Raw genomic sequence first — 23,983 nt, forward strand, 5'->3', positions numbered from 1 at the left:
TTATTGCAGCGGCGGCGCTCACCAGGCGAAGAGCGGCTTGCCGTCCTCCTTGGAGAGCTCGCACAGGCAGTTGAGCAGCAGCAGCGAGTCACCCAGGAACTTGGGGGGCACCACATCGATGACCAGCTTGCGCAGCGCGGCCGGGCTGCTATGCAGCGGGTTGGCGCGCAGGTCGGGCCGCTGCTTGAGGATGCCGTAGGTGTTGATGAGGAACTCGCTGAAGACGGGGTGCGCGTCGCGGCTGTAGCCCAGCTTCTCCAGGCGCGCCGTCAGCGTCAGGTAGCGGTGCGTCAGCTCGCGCAGCTTCTTCTCGTCCACCGAGCCGTCCAGGGACTTGATGGATGTCTGCGGGCACAGCACACTGGGGGCCGCGTCCGCCGACCCCCCCCCACCTCCGCAGGACCCCGGTGCTCTCGGGGCGCGCCCAGCTGCCCGGCCTGAGTCACAAGACCCGGCGTGAGGGCAGTGGGCACACCCACCCGACCCTCCCGGCTTCGCCAGGCCTGTGTGCCCCGGGGTGCGGGGCGAGGAATCGGGCGAGCGCCTGGGGGGACCCGGGCTGAGGCGCCCACGGTGAGGGGAGGGGCTGGGCGGGAGGGCGCGCAGGGGGGGCCCAAGGGGAGGCCCGGAGGGGAGGGCAGCGGGGCAGGAGCGCACACCTGCTTGATCTTCTCGGGGATGTTGGACACGGTGAAGCCGTAGAGGCGGGTCACCCCGGGGAAGACGTAGGCCAGGATGCGCCGGTCCAGCTGGAAGGCGATCTCCCCGACCACGCGCCCGTCCTTCTCCGCGCCCGCAAAGCTCTGGATCTCTGCGGAGCACGACGCAGGGGCTGGCACTGAGGAGCCGGCCCGCCCCGCTGCCCTCCCGGACACCCACTTAGGAACCCACCCGAGGCCGAGGGCAGCGCCCACTGAGCGTCTGGGGGAAGCGCCCGCGCCCAGTCGGCCCACCCCGGGGTCTTCCCAAACGCCCTGGTCCACGCACCCCCGCAGGGTAAACGGAAGGGGGAAGGCGCCCCTGCCCCTCCCTGGAAGCCCGGCGCCCCTGCGCTGGGAGGCACGCGACCACACCCTGTCCCTCGTTCGTCCTCCTGGGGCTGCCTGGCACCTGGGTCCAGAGCCAGCCGCCCGCTCTGACGGGGAATTCGGGATGGACGCCGGGGGGCGGGCTCGGCTGACCCAGACGCGCGCGAGGTGTGGACAGGAGGGGGGGGCGCCAGCGCCAGGTTTGTCTGCCGCGGACTCTCCTACTCCGGGAAGGGGACGGCGGAGATTCTCCTTGTGGTCCCGCAGCGCCCTCAGCAGATCCGCCGCCATCCCCTGGAGCCTGCCGCCCACGCCCTTCTCCGCAGCTCTGCGGTGCACCCCTCCAGTGGGCTGCACCCCTCAAGTGGGCTGCCAGGCCGCAGGAGCCGCCTCCTCTCGCCGCCCCCTCGCATAGCCCGAGCGGCAACACCCCCAGGTGAGGTGGCGAGGAGGGGCCGGGGCCCTGGGCGCCCCAGGCAGAGGCCCCCCCCAGCAACATGCGCCCCAACATGGGGACCCTGAGGCCACAGGGTGGGGGCACAGAGATGACCTGGGGCAGAGGGCCGGCCCCGGAGGGCCCCGAGAAATGCTGGGTGACCTTGCAGCTGCGCAGGCAGAGGGTCCCAACCAGAGCCAGGCTGGGCGCCCAGGATCCGACCTCCCGGGAGCACCGGTGAGGGGTCCCTCGGGCAAGGCAGCCTCCAACCCCAGCCCCTCGCGCTCCTGGCTGCACCCCACCCCTCTCAGGACACCTGGGGCCCTCCCGTGACCCGGCTCCCCACTGCGGGCCGGGGCCCCTCCTGGACGCTTTCCCAGTCACTTCTCTGTTGAGATGTCATCAACCCTATAAAAGTCACCCGTTGTAGGGCTGCCGTCCGGTAGCTTTTAGATCTCATCCTAGAGCGTTTTCTCACCAACCCCTCCAAACCCCGCACCGAGGGCAGCCACAACCCCCACCCCAGGCGCCCGCTGCCCCGCCGCCTGCCCCTGAGGGCTCTCTCCGCACAGCGGTGTCCCGGCGGGTGGCCCTGTGTCTGGGCGTCACGCGAGGCGCGGTCCCCCAGGCCTGTGCCCGCTGTGGCGCGCGTCAGCACTTCACTCCTGGTGCCAGCTGAGCGGTACCCCGCTGCCCGGACGTGCCTCGGCCCGTCGATCCACGCCTCTGCTGACACTCGGGCTGTCTCCACAGCTCGGCTGTTATGAATAATCACGAACAATGCCATTATGGACACGCGTATAGCATGTGTGTGGATAAGAATATTCTATTTTGGGGGGGTACATGCCTGGCATGGAGTTTCTGGGACCCCCAACCGGCACATTGTTCTCAGGTGTGCGGCCCCGCCCGCCCCACCTCCTCGGTGCCTCGGTGCCTCGCTGTCCTGCGCCTTCAGGGCAGCGCCTGCGGGGCAGGAGGGGGTGCCCTTCGCGGGCGTCTCCGGAGGACGACACTGCCGGCCCTCGCGTGCTCACTGCTGCGGGGGCGTCTCCGCGGCCCGCCCGGCCCGCGCCTGCTTGTGGTTGTCGGAGCCTCCCCACTGCGCGCCGTGGGCGCTCCTCCACACGTCCCGGGTTCTCGTCGTCTTCCTCCCATCCTGCGGGTGGCGTTTGCTTTCCATAAATGTATTATCGTAACACACAAAGGTTTTTACTTTTGATAAGGCCCAATTTATCTATTTTTCGTTTTGTGGCTTATGGTTTTGACGTCACATCTACGACTCTATTGCCAAATCCAGAGTAATAATCTATCTATTTTCCTCTAAGAATTTTATGGTTTTAGCTCTTTTTGTTCTCGAGCTACTTTCCCACGGGGTCATCCTTGGGCACGGGGGCACCGCCTGTCCGTCAGGGAGACCGCCTTTCTGGACGGAGCTTCTCTTGCCCACGCCAAGCACAGGCCCGTCGGCGCCCGGGTCCGTCTCTGGACTTGCAGTTCTTTCTCAGTCTTGACTCTTACGGCTTGAGAGTGAAATCTGAAACTGGGAAATGTGAGTCCTTCACTTTCGTTTTCCTCCTTCTCGGCTGTGCTGCCTTTGCAGGCCCCTCACCTCGCCGTGTGAATTTCAGGATCAGCTTGTCAATTTCTGCAAAGACGTCAACTGAGGAATTGTGCTGCAATCCCTGTATCCATTTGGAGCGTGCCGCGCCCCCCAACAGGCCGCCTTTGAGTCCATCCTGGAGGGGTGCGTTTCCATTTGCTTAGGTCTTCTTTTCTTTCAGATGCTTCCTGTGGTCTTCAGCGCGCCCCACCCTAATCACCTCGCAAGGCCACAGAATGTGCCCGGGAGTTAAAACCAAAGACAAGACCCACTTGCCAGAGCTCGCTGGGGGACGAGGGGCCCGGAGGAGCACAGCGCAGGCCCCGTCCACATCCGCACATTTCTCTAGACTGTGGATGGTCCCACAAATAGTCCATCATCTAGTAACTTCAGCAGGATCGTCAAACAAAAATCAATACAAGCCACCCGTAAGACGATAAAAATGGAACCTAAACAAAACATAAAAGACCTCAAAAAAAAATTAAAAAGACAAACGAAAGCCCAAATAAAATGTCAATGAGCAATTATGTCTCCATAATTACCTTACATATAAGTGGCCCAAATTCAACAATCAAAAGGCAGCAAGTGGCTGAATGGATTTCAAATCAAAGTCCGGATTCTGCTATTTACAAGAAACCTATCCCCTTACAAAGAGAAGCAGAGACTTACAGGTCAGAAGACAACCCTGCAAGCAAATAACGATTTTTAAAAATGACCAAACAGCTATACTGATGCCAGATAAAGTACACTTTCAAGTAGAAGGGACAACAAGAGACAGGGACACCTTCACATTAGCATGCGTGAGAGGAGATAACACACAAACATGTACGCAGCAAAGGGCAGAGCACCGAGACCGTCACTCACAGACCCCGAGAGAGGCCCGGATGACAGACAGCAGGGCAGCGTCCCTGTCCCTCGGCTGTGGGCAGATCGACAAGACAGAGACTCATAAGGAAACAGCAGCCTTAAGTGCGGATCCAGGCCAAACAGGTCTGACAGATACCTACGGGACACTCCACCCAGAAACTGCTACCTACACGCTTCCCAGCAGTTTCCAGAACAGACCTCCCGTTGGGCCACAAGTCCCTTGGCAGTAAAATTGCAAAGAAGATAATGACACAAATGCTCTCTCTGACCCTAACTCCACAGAGCTAGAAATCAACTGTTTGAAAAATAAACCACAGGAAAAACTATGGCTACATGGAGACGAGATGATGTGCTGCTTCACAGCTATCAGATTAAAAAGGAAATGGAGACAGAAAACGGGGCGACGCGCGACCAGACCCATGAGATGCAGCCAAGGGAGTCTGGAGGGGAGAGGACGGTGACACAGGCCCACGCTGAGCCACCGAGGCAAAGCCCAATAAACAACCTCACCCTACGCCTGGAGCAACTGGAGAGGAGGAATGAAAGCCAGAGTTAACAGAGGGAAGGAAATCATAAAAATAAGACCTGAAATAACCCACTGCGGCTTACGAGACTGGACAGAAGACCAGGGAACTGCAGGCTGGTTCTGCCAGCGCAGACCCAGCAGCGACTCTGCACGCGTTCCCACGAGAAGACACCACCTCGCCGGGGTCGGGAGCGAGAGGGGCAGCACTCTGCACCGCCGGGCGCCCGCAGGGCTGAGACAGGGCCCGGGACGTGGACTGAGGCCGCTCGGTGTAGTGAGCAGGACTGAACCGAGGGCCTCCCGGGGGCGCAGCGGGTTGAGCGCTGCGCTGTGAAGCCGTCGGCAGCCTCTGCAGCGCGAGTTCCATCCCCGCCGGCCAGGGAGCTACCCACATGGCGCGGCAGACCTCTCCTGGCTCCCCGCTGCGCCCCTCAGCAGTGTTCCAGTCTCTCTGCCTGTTCGGCTCCCCGCTCTGTCTCTGGGGAGTCCTGTCACCCTCCCGCACCTCTGGCCTGGACCCCAGCTCTCGCATAAAAAAAAAATCTTAAATAATAATAAAAAAGACTGAACTGAGAAGAAACAGGAAAACTGCACAAAGGACCACAGCGTGGAAACTGAAACAGCCAAAGTGTCTGTGAAAACAAGAGCCTGGGACTGACAGCTTCACAAGTGATTTTTTTTTTTAAGATTTATTTATTTGTTTACACAAGCCCTGGGCACAGTCAGAAGCGCGGGAGGGTGAGAGGATCCCCCAGAGCCAGAGCGGGGAGCAGAGCAGGCAGAAGGACCAAAGTACACTGCTGAGGGGAGCAGCGGGCGGCAGGAGAGGTCTGCGCGCCATGGGGGACCCTCCTCCGGGGGCCGGGGAGCAGCCGGGGATCGAACCGGCGCCGCAGAGGCCTTGGGCAGCCTCGCCACCCAGCGCTCAGCCGCGGCGCCCCGGGGAGGCCCGACCGGCAAAGTTTTTCAAAGAAACCAAATGAAAACACCGACATTTATTGGGGACCACAAGCAGCCTCGGACTGCGCCGGCGGGGGAGGCGCCCGGCGCCCCAGCCCAGCCCCGGGAAGGAGCGTGAGAACCGCCCGGAGCACCGCGCGGAGCCCCCGAGGCCCCGCCCTGGACGCGCAGAGGCCGCAGGGCCCTCGCGGCTCAGCTCCCCGCGGAGCCCCGCGCGCCCACGGCGGGTCGTGGGGACGCGGCCCTGCGGCGGGAGGGACCCCGAGGGCCCCCCGGGGCCGGGGCGCGAGCCGGGAGCGCGGCGGGCGGACACTCACGCTCGCTGGGGAAGGCCGGCGAGCGGGCGGCGGGACAGGACAGTCCGCCGAGGGCCCGGCCCCCAGGGGACCCCGCGGAGGGCGCGGGCGCCCCCGACTCACGTCCAGCGCCTCCGAGGAGCGCCCCGCGCCCCGCGCCCACCCCGGAGCGGCCCCGCTCGCCGCAGGAGCCCGGCCGCGGCGCCTCCCGGGCGGTCAGGGGCGGCCGCGCGCCGAGGGGCCTCCGGGGCGCGGGGCGCGGGGGGGCGCGGGGGGCGCGGGGGGCGCGGGGGGCGCGGGGGGGCGCGGGGCGCGGGGGGCGCGGGGCGCGGCCGCGCAGGGAGCACGAGCTTCGCGGGCGGCCGAGCGGGTCCCGGCGATGACCCCGCTGGCCACGGGCACGGGCCGCGCCCCGGAGTCCAGCACCTCCCGAGTCGGGGCGCCGTCGGGCGGGGCGGGGCGGGGCCCTCGGGGCGCGAGGGGGTCGGGGGGCTGGGGGGGCCGGGGCGGGGGCGGGGGCGGGCGCGGGCTCACCGTTGAGGTAGTAGCTGCGCCGGGGCCGGTCCCCCGCGGGCGCGCCCCCCTCGGCGAAGCACACCCTCCTGGGGCGCGCGGGCTCCGGGGGGGGCCTCTCGGCCAGCGGGTCCGGCAGGGCGCCCAGCAGCGGCGGCGGCCGGCGGTCGGCGCGGGGCGCGCGCAGCTCCGGGGGGCTGAAGAGGGCCTTGAGGGGCGCGGGGCCGGCGCAGCCCGGGGACGCGTCGTCCTCGCCGGCCAGCGGCGCGTGCGAGCACAGCAGCTCCTCCAGGGACGCGGCCCGCGGCGGCGCCGGCGCGTCCAGGCCCGCGAAGCGGCCGAAGTCCGGGGCTGCGGGGGGCGGTCGGTCAGGGCCGTCCCGAGCCCCGCGCCCCGGCCCCGCCGCGGCCCCCGCCGGGCAGCGACGCCCCGCGGCCCTTTGGACCCCACGAGCTCCTGGGCGCCTGCGCGGCCGGGGGCCAGCGGGGCCGGCCCGGCTCTGCGCCCCCCCCCCCGCCCGGGGCCCCCGGACGCCGCGGGCAGCAGCCGCCCCGCAGCGCCCGGCGCAGGCCCCGCCCGGCCGTCCCCGCGTCCCGCACCCCGCCCGCCCGCTGTCCCCCAGGCCGCACCTCGTGACGCGACCTGGGAATAAGCAACAGGAGTCCAGGGCCGAGAGGCGGGGCCCGGGCGGGGGGGGGGCGGGGGGTGCAGGAGGGGGCAGAGCGGCCACTTCGCCGAGTCACAGAAAAATGGGCGCCCCGCGGAGAGGGGGCCACGCCCGGGGCTGGCGAGTCAGGGTCAGCAGGGCCGCCCAGCGGAGCCGGGGACACGGAGGGGGGAGGGGAGAGGCGAGGAGCGGAGGGGGGAGGAAGAGGGGAGGGGGGAGGGGGAGGGGGAGGGGGAGGGGGTGGGGAGGGGAGGGGGAGGGGAAGGGAAGGGGGAGGGGGAGGGGAGGGGAAGGGAAGGGGGAGGGGGAGGGGAGGGGAAGGGAAGGGGGGATGGGGAGGGGAGGGGGAGGGGAGGGGAGGGGGAGGGGAAGGGAGGGGGAGGGGAGGGGAGGGGGAGGGGAATGGAGGGGAGGGGAGGGGAGGGGAGGGGAGGGGCGGGGGAAGGGAGTAGGAGGGGAGGCCGGCGGGCGGGCGGGCAGTGCGTCCGCTGCGGGTGTCCTCAGGAGCGCCTGCCAGGAGCCTGCCAGGAGCCGTCTTCTGTGGCCCCTGAGGGCAGGACCCCCAGGCGTCAGTCAAGGAAGAAGACAGCTCTGGACGCTGGGGCCACTCTCCGAAGAGCTGCCCCCTGCATGGGCTCCCCGCCCACTTCCCGGGTGTGGACGGAGCAGCTGAGAGGCGCCTCCCGACCACGCACAGCAGGACGGGCTGCTGGGCCGGCCCCTCAGCCCTCCCTGCCCGGCCGCGCCTCGCCTCGGGGCTGGCTCACCTCCGGCGGCGGGAGAGCAGGCCTCGGGGTAGGCGGGCGCCCTGGGGAAGAGCTCGCGGGGCCCGTGGCCGCAGCTGTCCTGGCAGCTCTCGCTGAGCAGCCGCCTCAGCATCTGGTTTTCCTTGAGGAGCCGCACCTGCTTCTTCAGGTCCGCGTTCTCGCTCAGGAGCCTGCTCATCAGCTCGCCGCCCTCGGCCATGCCGCCTGCTCAGGGCCCCATGGCGGCGGAGACGCAGACCGGCCACGGGGTTCCACGGGGTTCCGGGCTCCGCGCCCTTGTGATGTCGCCTTAAAGAGGCGGCACCCAGGCGACCCCTCCTTGGCGAAGCTCCACGGGCCATAGCCCAGGGCTGCTGGGGGCCACGGGGCGGGGGTGGGCAGCGATAGGAACCTGCCGGCACCTTCCAGCACAGCAGAGCCTGGGGCTGAGCCGGTGCGGGGACTCTGCGGCTTGAGGACACCCCAAGGCCCCCACCCCGCACCCACTGGCAACTTCCCACGGGGCTCAGGGGAGGGCCAATGTGGTTCAGGGCCTGGGTCACCCCCTGAGGGAGATGCAGGGGGCCCCCCAGGTGACGCTGCCCTCCGGACAAAGCCCCGGCATCCACCTGGAGTGCTGGGGTCCCGGACATTGACCCCAGAGGCTCTGCTGTGGGCACCCACACCCAGCACGGGCCACGTGGTGACAGGGCTCCCCCCCTAGCCTGGCCCCACCCCGGGGGTCCGAGGCCCTCTCCCCAGAAAGCCTCAGCACAGTTAGACTCAAGGAGCGAAGCCTTCAGTCCGGCGTCAAGGGCCATGTTTCTGGGTCCGGAGCAGCGCCCACAGGTGGCCACACCGGGCCCAACCCCGCTCCTTGCCGGCCGGGACCCTTGCTGGGCAGGCCTCGGGTGCTGGCCCCGCCCCCTCCATTTCCCTCGGGGTTAAGATTCTTAGGCAGACACTTCGGGTGGTGACTTAAGGCTTTATTTGCAACGCCCCTTGTCTTCCCGGGCGACAAGAGCGGCTCTCTACGCGCCCCCGCCCGCCCGCGCATGTGAACACTCCCCCTAAGGCCACTCGGAGGGCCTGGCTGTCCCCACACATCTGGGCTTCTCCAGGCTGTCACTGACGTCGGCCTGGTCGGCACCGCCACACCCCGGAGGCCCATCTCCCGCCCGGCGAGTGGCCGTGAGCCCAGAGTGAGGGGAAGGGCCCAAGTGTCAGCCCCGGGTGTGGCCCGGCTGCCGTGGATGGGGCTGCAGGCCCTGCGGGGGCCACGAGGCCAGGCGCTGCCCGCCCCGACTGTGGCCGGTGTCATTGCTCTCCCCAAAACCTCGGAGGACGACTCAGCCCTTTAGCTTCCTTTTTTTTTTTTTAAAGATTTACTTATACAAGAACTGGGGTGCAGGCGGTGAGAGGATTCACCAGAGACAGAACGGAGAACAGAACAAGCGCACGGACCGAAGACACTGCTGAGCGGAGCGGTGGGGGAGACAGAAGCAGCCTGTCCTCCGAGGCCGGGACGCCCGCCCCCGCGCCCGCCCAGCGCACAGGCCGCACCCTCGCCTCGGGGGCTCTGCGTCCAGGGGGCCAGAGACGCAGACAGGCACAGGGAACCCAGCCCAGAAAAGGTTCCTCCACAGCACCAGGCCCAAAGCCGACCAGGCCGCCCCCTGAGCGGCCAGTGACGGGTCAGGAGGGCCCCTGCTCTCAGAACTAAGCAGGCAGCACCCGGCACCCTCGGCCGCAGAGACACCCCCCGCCCGGAACTGCCTACCCATGACAGCCGCTGCCCACCAGCCCCTCCCCACGGCACCCACTGGGCCTCAAGGGCGGCCAGCCAGGGGGCTCTCGGGGTAGAGGCGGGAGAAGCGGCCGAGGGTCCAGATGGGGAAGATGTTCCTGTAGTTCGTGTAGGTGATGGCGCTGGACTTGTTGAAGACCCCGGAGTTGTTCTCCTGCAGGGCAACACACAGACCCGTGGCCGAGGCCCTCCGGGGCCAGGAGCCTCATTCCCCAGAGCTCGGGCCCACCCACCCTCCGCCCTCCGCGGCCCGCACCTGGGGCCAGTCGCCGTTGGGGAGCTGCTTCCGGAGCAGGCAGCGGACGCCTCTCTCCAGGGCCGCCACGCCAGGGTGCCTGGGGGGACAGCAGGGCTGGGCACAGGGCGCTCTGGGCAGACGGCGCCAGCCATCGCCGTAGCTGACCCACCTCCTGGCGCAGCGCAGCACACAGGGCCAGGCCCCGCTGGCGGGCAGCAGACGCTGCAGCCTCACCGAGCCGCCTGCTCTCAGACACGGCCGTCCTCGCGGACGGGCCAGGGATGAGGGCCGGGGCAGAGCTCAGCTGCGGGCAGATGGGGGTACCCCCAAGCTCCCGCCCCGAGGACCCCAGACTGCTGCTGCTCGGGCTGCACGGCTCCCACGGCAGCATGGACGCCGCCCGGCCCCGGCCCGTCCGAAGCCCTGGCGCCCACCTGACAGCCATCAGCCCCATCAGGGCCCAGCAGGTGCAGTGGATCTGGGACCGGGCGCTCTGCACGTAGCGCCGCTGCTCACAGGACTCGAAGTCCTCCCCCCAGCCCCCGTCGTCCATCTGCCGGGACAGCAGGAAGTCACAGGCCTGGGCGACCTCGGCACAGGCGGCCCTGCACACGGAGACACCGCATGGGGGCCGCAGCCAGGCACGCAGGGCCACGTGGACACCCCGTCCCCGCTCCCCCCAAAGCAGGCCTCACCCAGGGCTCCCCAGGGTGCAGCAGGTATGTCAGGAGGGACTGCCCAGGCAGCAGCCCCTTCGGGGCCTGTTGGCTCCTGCCCAGGGAGACCCTGGCCGCGGGCTAGGGCGCCGGTCCTTACCGCTCTACTGTGAGAGCGTGGACACCCCAAACAAGATCCCCCGGGGAGGACATCACGCGGAGAAAGACCTCGGCCGCCGCACTCACCCATCCTGGTAGGTCTGCCCCATGCAGGCGAAAGCTTCCAGCCCGAACCAGGTGCCGTAGGTGAAGCAAACGCCCCAGGAGCTGAAGGAGGCGGAGAGTGTTGGCCTCCCCACGCAGGGATGGGCCCCGGACAGCCCCGCAGCCCTCCGGCCCTCAGCTGCTGTGCCCACCTCCCTGCAGACACAGGCCACACAGACACACTCCCTTGCCCCAGCAGGGGCCACCACAGCAGCCCCCACCCAGTCCCCGGCCGGCACCAATGAGTCGGAGCCCTAGGAGGGGCTGGTCAGACCCATACACAGCCCCAGGCTGCAGCCCACTCTGCCCAGCTGCCCTCAGCCTCGGGGAGTGACTGCCGGCCCGGGCACGTGGTGGGAGAGGGCCTGGCCGGCTTCGCCTGCCCAGCTGTCCACACCGCACTCACCCCTCCCAGGAGCCATCAGCCCTTTGCTTCCGCCGACAGAACTCGAGGCCCTTCTGGAGGGTGTCCCTGCAGCAGAGACGGGCGGTAAGCATCCCGGGACGTGGCCTCGCCCGCCCCAGGCCCTCCCACCGGGACAGAGGCTGCCAGCGCTGCAGCGGCCACCGCAGGCCCAGCCAGGTGACGGCCCTGGAGACGGACACGTGGCAACCCCAGGTGGCCGGTCACTCAGGCTGCAGCGACCCCCAAGGTGAAAGCTAAAGGTCAGGGAGAGCGTCACAGGTCTGGGGGTAGAGAGAGCAGCACCTCGGAGGGGCGACCAGCTGTCCAGAGGCCTGACCAGCCATCCGAAGGGCCGCCTGAAGGCGCTAACATGGCCCCCGCCCTGGGTTGACAGCACCTGGGACGGGTCCAGGCCCCCAGGGGTGGGCGGCCCACGCTGTTCCCTGAGTCTAGCCTCTGGGTGCCTCCCTGCTGGTCCTTGCTGGCTTTCCCGGAGCTGCGGTGGGAGCAGCCCACGCGGACAAGACTGGGATGTCGAACAGCGGCAGTTGGCGAGGGAATGGGGCCTCCGCTGGTGCCCCTCAAGGAACAGAGCCTGGAGCAGAGCCCGGCCTGCCTGCCCGGCCACTCAGACACGGGTGCACGTGCCTGACCCAGCAGCGCATGTGGCGGAGCAGCAGCTGCAGCACCGGAGGAGGGTGCCCAAGCGGGGTCAGGCCGGTGCTGCCTTGCCGCCAGGGAGCTCCGGGCTTTGGGCGCGACGTCAGAACACGTGGCAGAGGCGTGAACCAGGAAGACCAAGTTATTGAAACCATCTCAAGGCAAGATTCGGAGCCCGGATGGTTCTGTTACTGCCAAGCACATGAACGGAAGCATCAAGCACCCCCAGGAAGAAAGCCGCAGGTCGGGCAGTTTGGCGGAAACCACCGCTCAGGGAAGACAGGTGGCACAAGGGCCCCGAGGAGGCCCGTGAGGCCCGGCCACACAGCACCCGCCCCACACCCCAGGAGCTGCTGCCGCCCCAAAGCGCACGGAAGCGGGGCGTATTCTCCCCCGGAGGCCAGAGGCCCATGGGGCGGCAGGGCTGGCTGCGGTGTGTGGTGTCGCGTCCCCCAGCTAGCGGGGCCGGCCGACGGGTCCTGGACGCGGCTCGGAGCAGTGGGCACAGCCCGCCAGACCACAAGGCTCCAGGAGAAAGCGTCGTGGTCCTGCGGTGGTGGGCGCTGACCTGATCTCGCCGGCCCTGTGGTCGGGGAAGTCCTGGTGGAACTCGTGCAGTGCGCGCATCACCGAGGAGGTGCACTCCACGTAGGTGTAGTCGATCATGATGTCCCCTGAGGAGCGAGAGGCGCTGAGCTCCAGTCCCAGGGTCTCCCTCGGGGGAGAGGCTGCTAACCAGCTCGGCCACGGCCACCAGGAGCTGCCACGGGGACCTGGAGGCCTGTCTGTGCCCTGGGAGGGCGGCCTTTGAAGGGCCCAGAGAGAGCCACTGCACGGGGGCCGAGCAGGCAGGAACCACAGAGCCGGGGTGGGTGGGGGCCCAGGACAGCTCCCTGCAGGCCGAGGGCCAGGCACTCGGGAGGGGGCGGGCGGGCTTGGCCAGAGAGCAGTCCTCCCTCGACCCCCGCTGCAGACTGCCGCCCCGCCCACGCCGCACCCCGGAGGCCCAGAGAACACGGGAGGTCCGGGCAGGCCCCTTAAGGGAGCCACCAGCCCCGTGGGGACTGCACTCAGGCGCTGGCTGGATCTGGAGCCTGCCGGGGCTGACCACTCACCGAAGACCTCCGAGGAGTTGAGCAGCTCCAGCAGGTGGGACCCGCGTGTGGTCTCGTACGAGGCAAAGCCTCCGTCACGGTTCCTCATGTTCAGCAGCTAAGACAGTGAGAGGCCGTGGCGAGAGTCGGCCACAGGCTGGTGGAACTGGCGGGGCCGCAACGAGACGGGAGCTGGCTGGGCCCCACCTTAAACAGAGCCCCTCGAGTGCCCAGGCTAGGGGCGCCATGCGGGAGCACCACCCCACCCCCACACAGCACAGAGAACGGCTGCCCGAGCAGAGGCCCGGCCCTGGAGCCCAGCGCCAGCTCAGGACCTCTGCAGCTGCCTGGTCCCAGCCCCAAGCAGGGTGGATGCCCAGGTCCAGGGGTGGGGCCGGGGGGAGCAAGCCCTGTGCAGGGCTTGCTTTTGGGGGGCAAGGACACCCCGACTGGCTGACACAGGGGCCCCAGGGACTGCATGACCAAGGCCCTGACCCCGTGGCCTCACCACAGCGACAGCGTCATAGAGCCGCTCTGGGGGGATGTGCTCAGTGATGAAGGGACACTCTCGCTGCAGGAGGAGGACGGCCGTCAGAGCCTCCCCGGTGCAGTCGGCGACGATCCAGTTACAGTCCCGTGTGCTGAAGGGGAAGCCGCCCTGGAGAGTGCAGGTGTGACCCGCAGGCCTGGCCACAGCCCAGCCACCCACGCACGCATGCATGGCATGGCCGGCCTCAGCCCTAGGGCTGGTATGGTTGGCCGGAATCGCTCAGACCTCTGCCCCCCGCCCTCAGGCCGTAGCCCGCCCTGCGTGGGGCAGCCAAACACAAGCCACACGGGGGCCGTGAGTACCTTGTTCATCTGGCGGTAGTACTTCTGGTAGTCAGGGGGGTTGTCTGGGATCTGATTGTGCCGAGGGCAGGTGTGGAAAGCAGAGGAACGCGTCATGCACAGGCAGACCCCAGGGCGGGGCAGGACAGCAGGGGGGCCTGGGCTGTGGCCCTCTCACGGAGCCCCCACCCGCTGCCCCCAGGCGAGGGCCTCAGGGCCTCACCTGGCTGATGCGCAGGTAGTGGTGGGCCTTCTGCAGGCAGGACGAGAGCTCGGGCCGGGACTGTGCCCCTGCCTGGGAGGAAGCAGAGGAGGTTGAGCTGGCTGCACGGGGCTGCGGGGCCACGGGGCCTTGCACAGCTCCTGGGAAGTCCTGGCTCCACTGGACAGGTGTGGGACTCTGCTGGCCACTCAGAAGGACACATGGAGAGCGGACAGAAGCGATCATATCGACCTTCCCTGCCCTGGCCAGCACACATGCCCCAGGGCCGCGGCCTCCAGCACCTATGGCACAGACCCGCTGTGCGTCCTCCCTGGGCGAGGCCCCAGAGACCTCGAGTGCACGTGTGCTCAGGGAGCCTAGTGCGCCCTCCCAGAAGCCCCCACTGCCCTGGGAACAGGTCTTGGCCACCTGCCGAGCCCACCCTTTAGCTCCCCCCACCTCCCAGCCACCCCAGCAGGGCCCTGGCCAAAGGCACGAGCCCCAGGGAGCAAAGTGCAGGCATCAGAGACCGCGCCGCACCAGTACAGGAGTGGACGGCAAGAGGCCCCAGGCTGGCAGGCGACGGAGCACCTACCTCCAGCATGGCCTGGATGGCTAATGCTGTGTCCCAGAGCTGGGAGCCGTTGGTGCCCTGCGGGCAGAGAACGGTCATTACAGCTGCATGGGCGCCGAGGTGGGACCGGGCCCAGCCCTCCCGCGGGCGACCCCTGCAGCACCATGCTGATGGTGCTCGCCAGCACCCACACCCCCAGGGCCGACATGGGGTTCCGCAGCCATCCACACAGCGCTGGGCCCCACACCCCCAAGGCCCTTACCTGCATCTTCATGCCATCCAGGCCCAGCCTGTGGGACGAGAGAAGCCATGAGGGAGCGCAGGCAGGGTGCAGGGTGCTGGAGCCCCCGTCCACAAGTGGCAACGGGCCCATGGACTGCGAGCTCCCGACCGGGGCGCATGTCCACAAGCGGGTACCCAGGCAGCCCCGCGGCTGCCGGAGAAGAGGGCTCCCTGGAGTTGGCCCCCAAGTGGCCAGCGAGGCCTCCCTGGCATTTGGCGACTTGCCCTGTCCACCCACAGGCCTCCTGGGCCGCAGGCAGGAGCAGCCAGTCTGCCAGGGGCACCGACTCCCTGAGGGCGTGCACTGGGCAGGCCCAGGGGCAGGCCAGGGGCAGGCCAGGGGCAGGCCAGGGTGGGCCCCGCCCCACGCACCAGAGGAATTCCTGTATCCTGAAGACGTGCATCTGGAAGGCGGGGGAGGCCGGCCCGTCCACGTGCCAGCGTACCAGCATGTTGATCACCTTGGAGATCTGCAGGCGGCACATCCGTCAGCCCGCTGGGCAGACCTGAGCCCAGGGCTGGAGGGCGTCACCCAGAGAGGGGACACATAGCGAGGCGCCCAGGGTGGCCTGGGGGCTGGCGCTGTGTTGCCCGGGCACAGGACAGAAGGCAGCGGGGCTTGGTGACGGCCAGCCAGGCCCACCCGGGGCCAAGCACAGCTCAGAGGCCAGGTACGATCACCGAGGTCGGGCACCACCTCGCATGCGCCCGCCCACACCCGGTTTCCACCAGACCCCGCAGCCCATGGCCAGGCCCAGCCGGGCCAGAGCCAGAGCCCCCAGTCACGAACTGGGCAGGGCTGGGGCAGACGGGCGGGGGGTGCTCGGGAGGGCACAGAGGAGCTGGGGGAGGAGCGGCTCCCCTGGGCAGCACCATGGGGAGCAGGAGGGGAGGCGGAACGCGAGGAGGAGCCATGGGGCCAAAGCCAGGCCCCCGGGAGAAGCCGGCCCAGCTCTCCCAGGCCCAGACGGTCTCCGCCCTCCCACCCAGGCGGCAGCCCTGTGCTGGGCACGGACCGGGCCGATGCTGAGGCACTGGGTGAAGCGGTCGTCGGCCTGGATGTGCTCGTACATCCTCTGGATAGCCCGGTGCCGCAGGCTGACGCTGTGGTAGCGCTCGTACAGGTTGAAGAAGGCTGCAGGACACGGGGAGTGGGTGTGGGGCCACGGCAGCCCTGCAGAGTTTGCCCCGCCTGGCCTGGCCCCCCATCCCGCGCACGCACCCAACACGACTCTGAGCAGCCAGCTGTGCGGCGTGTACAAGTCCCCGGGGGCCACGCTGCTCCTGTGGGCCGGCCAATCGATGCTGGCATAGTCCTGCACGTACAGCTCCTGTGGGCACAGCATGGCTGGACCGGTCACTCCGCACCCGGCCCACCCTCCTCAGCCCGCAGCCTCCCCACACCTCTGCACGGCCGCTCGGGTGGCTCAGCTCCGTGGCCAGGCCTCACCTGGCGGAGACTCCGGATCAGCTCGTCCTCCTTCGCCGTCAGCCGGGTGGCGAAGCAGTAGCTCATGGGCAGGTAGACCTGCCGGCAGTGGCACCAAAGCGTGGAGGGGTGCCCGGGGACCCACTCAGGGGCCAGCCTGGGGGCGACATGGCAGTGGGAGCCCCGGCCCTGCGGGCGACAGTGCAGGGGGGCCTCCGAACGGTCCACTCATGCCTGTGGTGGTGGCCAGCCCTGCCCAGGGCTGGAAGCTGGCAACACCCCTGCTGGCTCAGCCAAGCGCAGGCCAAGGCCAGGGACGCAGGCCCTCGGGGCGGGGGGGGTCTGCGCTTCTCGGCTGTGACAAAGGCGGCTGGGGACCCGGGCACCCCTCCCTGCAGGCGCTGGTGCTGCCCCAGCCTGGGCCCTGCTGTGGCTCTGGGCCACTCCCGTTACCCCAGGAGCACAGAGCTAAGCCCCCAGGACCCCACCCTCCGGCAGAGCTGAGCCCCTCCCCCTCCTGAGTGTCGACTGCCTGCGCCCACCACCCATGCCTCAGGGTGCTTTGCACGTTCTGGGGGGCTTCCCACTCAGGCCTGATGGTGCTCTGCACCTGAGGTTCCATCTGCAGCAGGAGCGGTTCAGGGCCTCCTTTCTGCACACCCCCCTTTACCCTCCGAGGCCCCCAAAGCTCTCCTGCAACCACCAGCAGTGTCCCAGCTACCCTGAACTCATGGGGGCTGCCCCAAAAGCACACAGACACCTCACCCCTACAGGTGGCAGCTTCCTTATAGCAAGCAGCCCCACGTCTAGTCCTGAAATCCAGCGGGGTGCCCACCCCTCCTGCTGCGGGCCACGCAGTGCCACCCACTCCCCACCAGCACCCCTGGCGAGCCCTGCCCTCAGGACCCTGCTGTCTCCAGACTGGCCTCTCGCCTCCCCACAAGGTGACCTGACCGCACCCTGCTGTGCTCACGGGGGCAGGGGCTCTGCCCCAGCCCTGCCCCAGCCGGACCTCTGGCCCCCGATGCGGGGAGGTGACTGAGCATGTGTCACACGCCCCTGTAGGCGGGGGCCGAGTGGCACAGAGTCAGCGTTGGTTTTACTGGACGCTTCGCAAGTCATGGTTCTACTAAGACAACCTCCTCCTCTAGGCGCGCGGGGGCTCGGGAAGGCCCGCGCCTTCCCTGGGCGTCTCCCCTCTGCCCACAATGCCCCCCCCCCACAGCAGGGCTCTGTCTTCACCCCGGGCGCTCCACTGCCATGGGGCCGAAGCCACAGCCAAATTGGGGCGCCACCCCATTCACAGCACCCCTGCCCCCACTTTCCGCTCAACCGGGAACCTCCTTCCATCTCTCTGGAGGCTCAGCGAGCAGGCCCCAGCCAGGCTAGGCCGGCCTCCCCTGGACCACAGGTCCAGCACCCCCAGGTACCACCCCAGTGGCAGGGCAGACATACCACATTTCCGGGGCCAGGGAGTTGAGACCCTCCCAGCTGTAGACGTTCAGGATGGCCAGCCAGAACTTGCCCCAGGAGGGCGTGAACAAAGCGCCGCCTGGGGAAGGACAGACCACGTCATCTGGCACGGAGGACCTAGGGCTTCCGCGTCCGGGGGCCCGCACGACGAGCGTCCAGCCTGAGCCCCGAAGCCAGAGCATGTGCAGGCAAGTGCCCTAGGGGCCTCAGGGCCGGGGGGCAGTGAGTGGACACCGTCTCCTCCCTCGAGGGCCACCCCGGGGCAGCCAGCCCCATCCCCGGTGCAGCACACACCAGCCTGGACAAGCTCCCCACGGAGGCCTCCAAGGAGACACGAGGTGAGGACCAAACGCCCTCCTCCACCATGCCGGGGAGGGCAGCCCGGCACCAGCACCCTCGGATCAAGGGTGCCCGGTGAACCGGCGCCAGAGACGCAAGGACACAGCCCAGTAGGACGAACCCAAGGTGAGCCCGGCCTGGCGGCCAGGAGGGTTCTGGACCAAGGTGTGCAGGTGCGAGCCGGTGAGCAGGGCTCAGCAGGAAGGCCCCCACTGGGGCACTGAGAGCTGCAGGGAGGCGGAAGGAGCAGGTCCCTGGAGAGGCATGGGGGGTTGCCAGGCTCCGCAGAGCGGCTGGGCAGCTCCTGGACCAGCCGACGGCCCAGGTGGTCACCTGCAACCTCGGGGAGTATGGGCACCCGCAGAAGACCCCAAGCAGGCAGGTGTGCCTGGAGGACCCGGGCGCCCATTGGCTCCTGCTGCTCCGTCTGCTGGCCCCCGCCAGTGCCAGTGCCCCCAGGCCAGCTCGTCACGCAAGTGTGCGCAGCCACCGTCACCTTCTCTGAGGAAACGATGGCCCCGAAGCTGGCCTCCGCATGCGCCCGCTGGGAGCCGCCTGACAACCAGTCCCAGGAGGTGCCCCCCCGCCAGGGCTGCCAGCATCCCCCGGCGTGCTCCCCACCCCACAGCGTGGCCCGTCTGGCCCCACACAGGCACCCTGCCCGCACCTCTCTTGTGGAGGAAGTTCCGGGCGCGGATCAGGTCAGGGTCGTCAGGCCCCACGCCCAGAAGCCGCAGACCCACGTAGTTCATCACGGTCCCAAATACCTTGGACTCGTCCTCGATGTGCCTACGGCAGTGAAGGGGAGCGAGGACGCGTCACCTGCTGTCTCCTGAGTGACCGAGCAACACTTTCCGCGAGGCCCGGAGGACCCGGAGCGCCAGCGTCTCGTGTGGGTGTGTCACCGCAGGAAACACCTGCCCTCGCCAGCCAGCGAGCGCTCAGCCCAGCAGGCGAGCAACCCGACACTGCCCTGCAGGACCCGGCCATTCTCCTTGTCCCACACGGGAGGCCCCAGCAACGTGTTTCGGGGTAGACCAGGGCCTGGCATGCACCCCGGGGCAGCCCTGGTGAGACTCATCCCGCCAGGCCCAGAGGAGCCCAGCCCCGAGGAGCCTGCCCCCCTCCCGTGACTGGCCCGCCCCCACAGGGCACCCCCAGAGAGGCTGAACCCTGGGAGGGTGCCAGGCTGCCAGCCGGGCTGCCGCTGCGGCCGAGCACCCGGCACCTCCCCCAGCCCCACTCGTCCAGCACCAGCCGTGAAGCTGCGTCCACTGCCCTGCGGGGAAGCTGGCCCAGTCACGCTCCTCTCTCCCACCCGGCACCCCGTCCGCACACCCCAGGGGCCGGCACAAGCTCACAGGCCCCAGCCGCCGTCCGGGAGCTGCACCGAGCGCAGGTACCGCATCATCTCCTCCCTGTAGCCGGCGGGCAGCTGGATGCCCGCCACATAGCACACGATCAGCAAGCCTGCATGGCAGAAGAGACGTCCTCTGGGTATAGGCCCTGCCTCCGGGCACTGTCGGCACCTGGGGAGGCCACCCCCAAGCGTCCGAGGGTGGGCAGGGATGGGCACTCAGGGTCGGCGCCTGCTCCCCACCCCACGGGCAGACCGGGTCTCGTTTCACCACCTGTTGAGATGTGGACCCCGCCCAGCCCCTGCGTGTGCCAGCCCCATGCTCCCTGTGCCAGCGCTCTGTGGGGGCACCCCCACCCACACAGCCCCTTGTGGTTGGCTCTCCGACAGGGCCACAGGCCATTCCCCCACCCCACCCCTATCCCCATCGGCCCGTGCCCGCAGCCTGCCGCAAGGGCAGTCTAGGGACCCTGCCAGGCCTGGCATCAGAAGCCCTGGATACACCCTGGGGTACAGCTGCACAGGCTGAGCCCAGGCCTCTCCACAGTAAGTGCACAGCTGGAGGCACCCCCACAGCACCGCAGCGGCGTCGCCCCAAGAAAGGCCTTCTGTCCGGAGACGGCCGCAGACTGCACAGGAGGGCCCGCAGGGCCCAGCGTGGGAGTGAGCACAGAAAGCTGCCACGCCCACACCTGGCAGACGGGCAGAGAAACTGGACCTCCGTGGCCAGCGGTCAGCACAAGAGGGCAGCCCAGGCTCAGGGCAGTCATCCCCCCAGACCAGAGCAGATGCCTGATCCCGGGATACTGTCTGGACTGGGGAGCCAAGGGAGGAACTGGCCCCTTGACCTGCCCGTGACTCAGGTCCACAGAGCACTGCCCAGGGAGACACAAGTCCCCAGCTAGGGACAGCAGAGCTCCCTGCCAAGCAGAGAAGCGGCTCTTGTGACCCCAAGTGAGCCGAAGACAGCGTGGCCAGCCTCCTCAGCTGTCCGGGGGGGCCTGTTCTAAGGACATGGGAACGAACGGGTTAAAGCACACCGTGGCCCAGGACAAACAGGTCTGCAACGGTCGAGGCCAGTTCGCAGCTACCCGGGCACGCAGGCGCACTCCAAGCCCAACAGGCTTGCTCACCACAAGGACCACACTCTGGGGACTACACGGACAGGCACAGCTCAGAAATGCTTTTAAAAGAAAATCAACAAAGGGACGCACAGCCTTTAATTCCATAAAGTGATCATCAGCACAGCACAAAGAAGAAAACACCGCTTCGCGTTTCCCCAGAAACAGGCGTGTATGAGCGCCCAGGTCCAGACTGAGTGACCACAGGTCGCGGAGAAAGAATCCTGCACAAACTCTGATGAACCCCCCCACCCCCCCAACCACCACACTGTAGAGAAACACGCCCAGGACACAAAGCAGTCCTGCCGAGCCAAGCTGTGCATACCCGGGGGCAGCTGCGGCCCCCCCACCTCACCCCTGTACCTGCACGCGCACGCCCAGCGCCCCGGATAGCCCAGAGGAGCCCAAGAGCCCACACGCACCCTGCCCGCAGGCTCTTCGCATAAGCCAGGCCACTCTGGCCAACTCGACCCTCAGCGGGGCACCCCACGGCCCAGCACCCCCACTGGGAAACCTGGGTGCACGGGGCCCTCCAAGCCCTTTCTCTGGGTTTTCACCTGCCCCCTCACTCACACCTGAGATGTGCCAAGAGCCTAAGCAGGCAAGGCCCAGGTGTCCCGGGACGTCTCTTCGTACCCGTAGTGAGGAAGTGGGGGCCTGCGTAGTCCCCAGTCCAGTTCCCCTCCTCGACCTGCAGCTCCCTGTAAAACGTCATCCCGTTGAGTGCGGCCTCCCAGGCTGTGAGGGGTTGGGGCAGGTCCTTAAAGTAGCTGCTCTGCAAAGAAAGACGGGGGCTGAGGGGCAGGGGTCGGACAGCAGAGGCCGTCGCTCACAGCCCAAATCAAGTAGGACCCCCGGAAAGGCTCGGTGTCTTCAGAGAACCCCCAGGCTGGCAAAACCAAGGCTGCTTTGAGGTTTGATTTTCAGTCACGTCTTGCGTGTGTCTCTGCTTCTCCAAGACGTCGCAAGAAATGAGTCCATGCGTCTGGGCTGGGGCTCGGCTGCCTCCCTCAAGACGGGGTGGGGTGGGGTGGGGTGGGGGGACTGACTGGCTGTGGCTGTGACCACGGAGAGACCCCAGTTACACAGACTCCTCTTGGCCCGCAGTTCTTTCATGAAATTCACTGGCTCAAGCCCTTCTCTTCCCGCCCGGATGACGCGTGTGGTCGCAGCAGGAGACGGTGCGGGAAGGGGCAGTGCGACCCCACGGAAGCGGGAGGCCCCTCCCCGCCCCCTGTGAAGGGCGGGGCCTTCGGAGTGCGCGGCCTGCGGGGCCGCGAGGGCTTCTCGCCGGGACGTGCGCGGGGCCTCGGGGCCACGGGAGACACTCGGAAGCGAGGCCGCGGGGGCGAGGGCGGCCTGTCCCCGCCGGCGGGGATCCGGCTCCTTTCCGCCCAGACCTGCCCGCTGCTCAGCGGCTGCCGTCGCGGGGGGGGGGGGGGGGGGGGGCGCCCTGGGGGCTCGGCGGGGCGCCCGGCTTGGAGGCTCTTCCTGCCGCCTCCCCGGGCCGGTTCACAGCTCCGGCTTCTGGAGACCGCGGGTGGCGGCGCCTTGGCGCGGGCAGAGCCCTTCGGGGCAGACAGGCCTGGGCGGGCGCCCCCGCAGGCCGGGGGACCCCGAGGGCCGGGGCGGGGCGGGGCGGGGTCAACGGGCGTGTCCCGCGGCCCCAGCGGCCCCGCCTCGCGCGCCCGCCCGCCCGCAGCGCCGACCCGGGGGGGGGGGGAGTGGGGGGAGTGGGGGGCACGCACGGTGTCCAGCCCCAGGCTGTGCGCCTCCACCGCCGTCTGCGCGCGGCCCGGGTCCGCGCCCTCGGGGAAGTAGGTCCAGGTCTGCCGGCCGTCCTCGGTGCGCAGGCGCCAGCGGCGCAGGTCGGTGGCGGGCGCCGTCCGGAAGGGCCCCCCGCGGCGCCGCAGACACCTGGGGGCGCGCGGGGTGAGGCGGCCGCCGGCCCCGCCCCCCGCCCCCCCGCGCGAGCCCCCGCCCCGCCCCCCTGCCCCCCGCTCCCCTGCCCCCGGCGCGAGCCCCCGCGCCGCCCCCGCCCCCCCCGGCCCGAGCCCCCGCCCCGCCCCCCCCCGCCCGAGCCCCCGCCCCGCCCCCCGCTCCCCTGCCCCCGGCGCGAGCCCCCGCGCCGCCCCCGCCCCCCCCGGCCCGAGCCCCCGCCCCGCCCCCCCCCCCGCCCGAGCCCCCGCCCCGCCCCCCGCTCCCCTGCCCCCGGCGCGAGCCCCCGCGCCGCCCCCGCCCCCCCCGGCCCGAGCCCCCGCGCCGCCCCCCCGCCCCCCCGCCCCCCCCGGGCGCGAGCCCCCGCGCCGCCCCGCGCACTCACGCGCCCCCCGTCATGGCTGCGCCGCGCTCCCGGCGCGCCCGCCGCCGCCGCGCTATATATGCGCTCCGGGCCGGCGCGGTCGCGCGCCGAGGTGAGCCGACGCCCGCCGGCCAATCAGAGCAGCGCGGGGGCGGGCCCAGGAGGGGCCCGAGCCTCGGCGCGGTGGGCGGGGCCCGAGTCTCGGCGCGGTGGGCGGGGCCCTCCGTGGGCGCCCCGAGTCCCGCCCGCCCGGCACCCCGCGCCCCTCCCGGCGACGGGCGGCTCAGCTTCGGGCGCGCGCAGCGGGGCCCCGCGGCCGCCCGCGCGGGCCCGGCCCCCCGCCCGCGCCGGGGAGACACCCCGGATCCGTGAACGCACAGGAGGACCCTCAAACAAGACAAAGAAAAGTCGATTCTTAGGGGGAAAAAGGGGCCTCCCTGGTGGCCCGGGGGCGTCTCCGGCTGTCACCACCCCGCCCGAGCCGCCCGGCCCGCCCCGCGCCCCCGCGCCCCCGCGCCCCCGCGCCCCCGCGCCCCCGCGCCCCCGCGCCGCGGGCTTCAGCGGACGCGCCTGTTCTGCCCCCCGCTCGCCTCTGGAGGAGCCTCCCACCCCACACCTCCGCCTACACCCCAGCTCTACGCAAAAATTTTAAGAAGTCCTATTTCTTAAAGTTTAAAAAGCAACAGGCTGGAAAGGCCGCTGGCCGAGAAAGCCGAGGGCGCGCCGTGCTGTGCCGAGCGCCTCCCCGCGCTCCCGCGCTCCCGCAGACGGGACGGGCGGCTCTGCAGACACGGGGCCCGCCGGCACCGTGGACGGGCCCCACGCCCCTCGGCCGCTGCGCACTGGCCCGGCCACACCGCAGCCTGTGGCAAGGAGGCCCCACCCCAGGACGGGTCAGGCGGGGCCTGGCGGGAAGGCCAGCCCAGCCGACCCCCCACGCTGCTGCCTGCCCTGGGCTGGTCTGGGGGGGTGTCACCACCGGGGCCTGATGGGCGCCGCCCCACTGTGCGCTCAGCAGGTCTGCTGGGCATTTGGGAGCCGCAGGAGAGCCAGTGCCAACGAAGTGGGGGACATTAGTCTTTGATGGGCGTGAACTTGATCTGGAGGGGAGCCCTGGGGCACCCACACCTTTGCTCTGGATACAGGATGGGCCTGGGGCTGCCGGGTGACGCTGGGCGAGGTCCAGGGCCTGCTCTTCCAGGTCAGCGGTCACTAAGAACCCTGGTTGGGAGAGTCATGGAGGGGCGTGGAGGAACCCACTGGGTCAGCGCCTCATGCCCACTCCCACACCACTGCAGCCAGCACAGAC

The 23,983-nt window shown here is 69.2% G+C and overlaps 2 protein-coding genes across 2 annotated transcripts; both read right to left on the reverse strand.

Annotated features, from left to right (window-relative positions):
- Positions 1-18: 18 nt before the first annotated feature.
- Positions 19-7,859, reverse strand: SPATC1L (spermatogenesis and centriole associated 1 like; the record flags this gene model as incomplete). The annotated part of the gene is made up of 4 exons (XM_084231087.1): positions 19-345; positions 660-811; positions 6,248-6,577; positions 7,661-7,859. The coding sequence occupies 4 exons, from the start codon at positions 7,857-7,859 to the stop codon at positions 19-21; spliced, it is 1,008 nt and encodes a 335-aa protein (XP_084087213.1).
- A 1,505-nt stretch (positions 7,860-9,364) lies between these two features.
- Positions 9,365-21,087, reverse strand: LSS (lanosterol synthase; the record flags this gene model as incomplete). The annotated part of the gene is made up of 20 exons (XM_084231327.1): positions 9,365-9,600; positions 9,703-9,781; positions 10,119-10,289; positions 10,587-10,667; positions 11,011-11,076; positions 12,239-12,344; positions 12,786-12,882; positions 13,273-13,422; positions 13,617-13,667; positions 13,819-13,890; positions 14,393-14,449; positions 14,634-14,661; positions 15,026-15,123; positions 15,670-15,788; positions 15,876-15,984; positions 16,104-16,239; positions 17,538-17,634; positions 18,562-18,683; positions 19,256-19,364; positions 21,009-21,087. The coding sequence occupies 20 exons, from the start codon at positions 21,085-21,087 to the stop codon at positions 9,469-9,471; spliced, it is 1,959 nt and encodes a 652-aa protein (XP_084087453.1). The 3' UTR covers positions 9,365-9,468.
- Between the last annotated feature and the right edge of the window lie 2,896 nt (positions 21,088-23,983).

Source organism: Talpa europaea, assembly GCF_964194135.1.
Source record: "Talpa europaea genome assembly, chromosome: 4".
In the NCBI taxonomy this organism is placed as follows: Eukaryota; Metazoa; Chordata; class Mammalia; order Eulipotyphla; family Talpidae; genus Talpa; species Talpa europaea.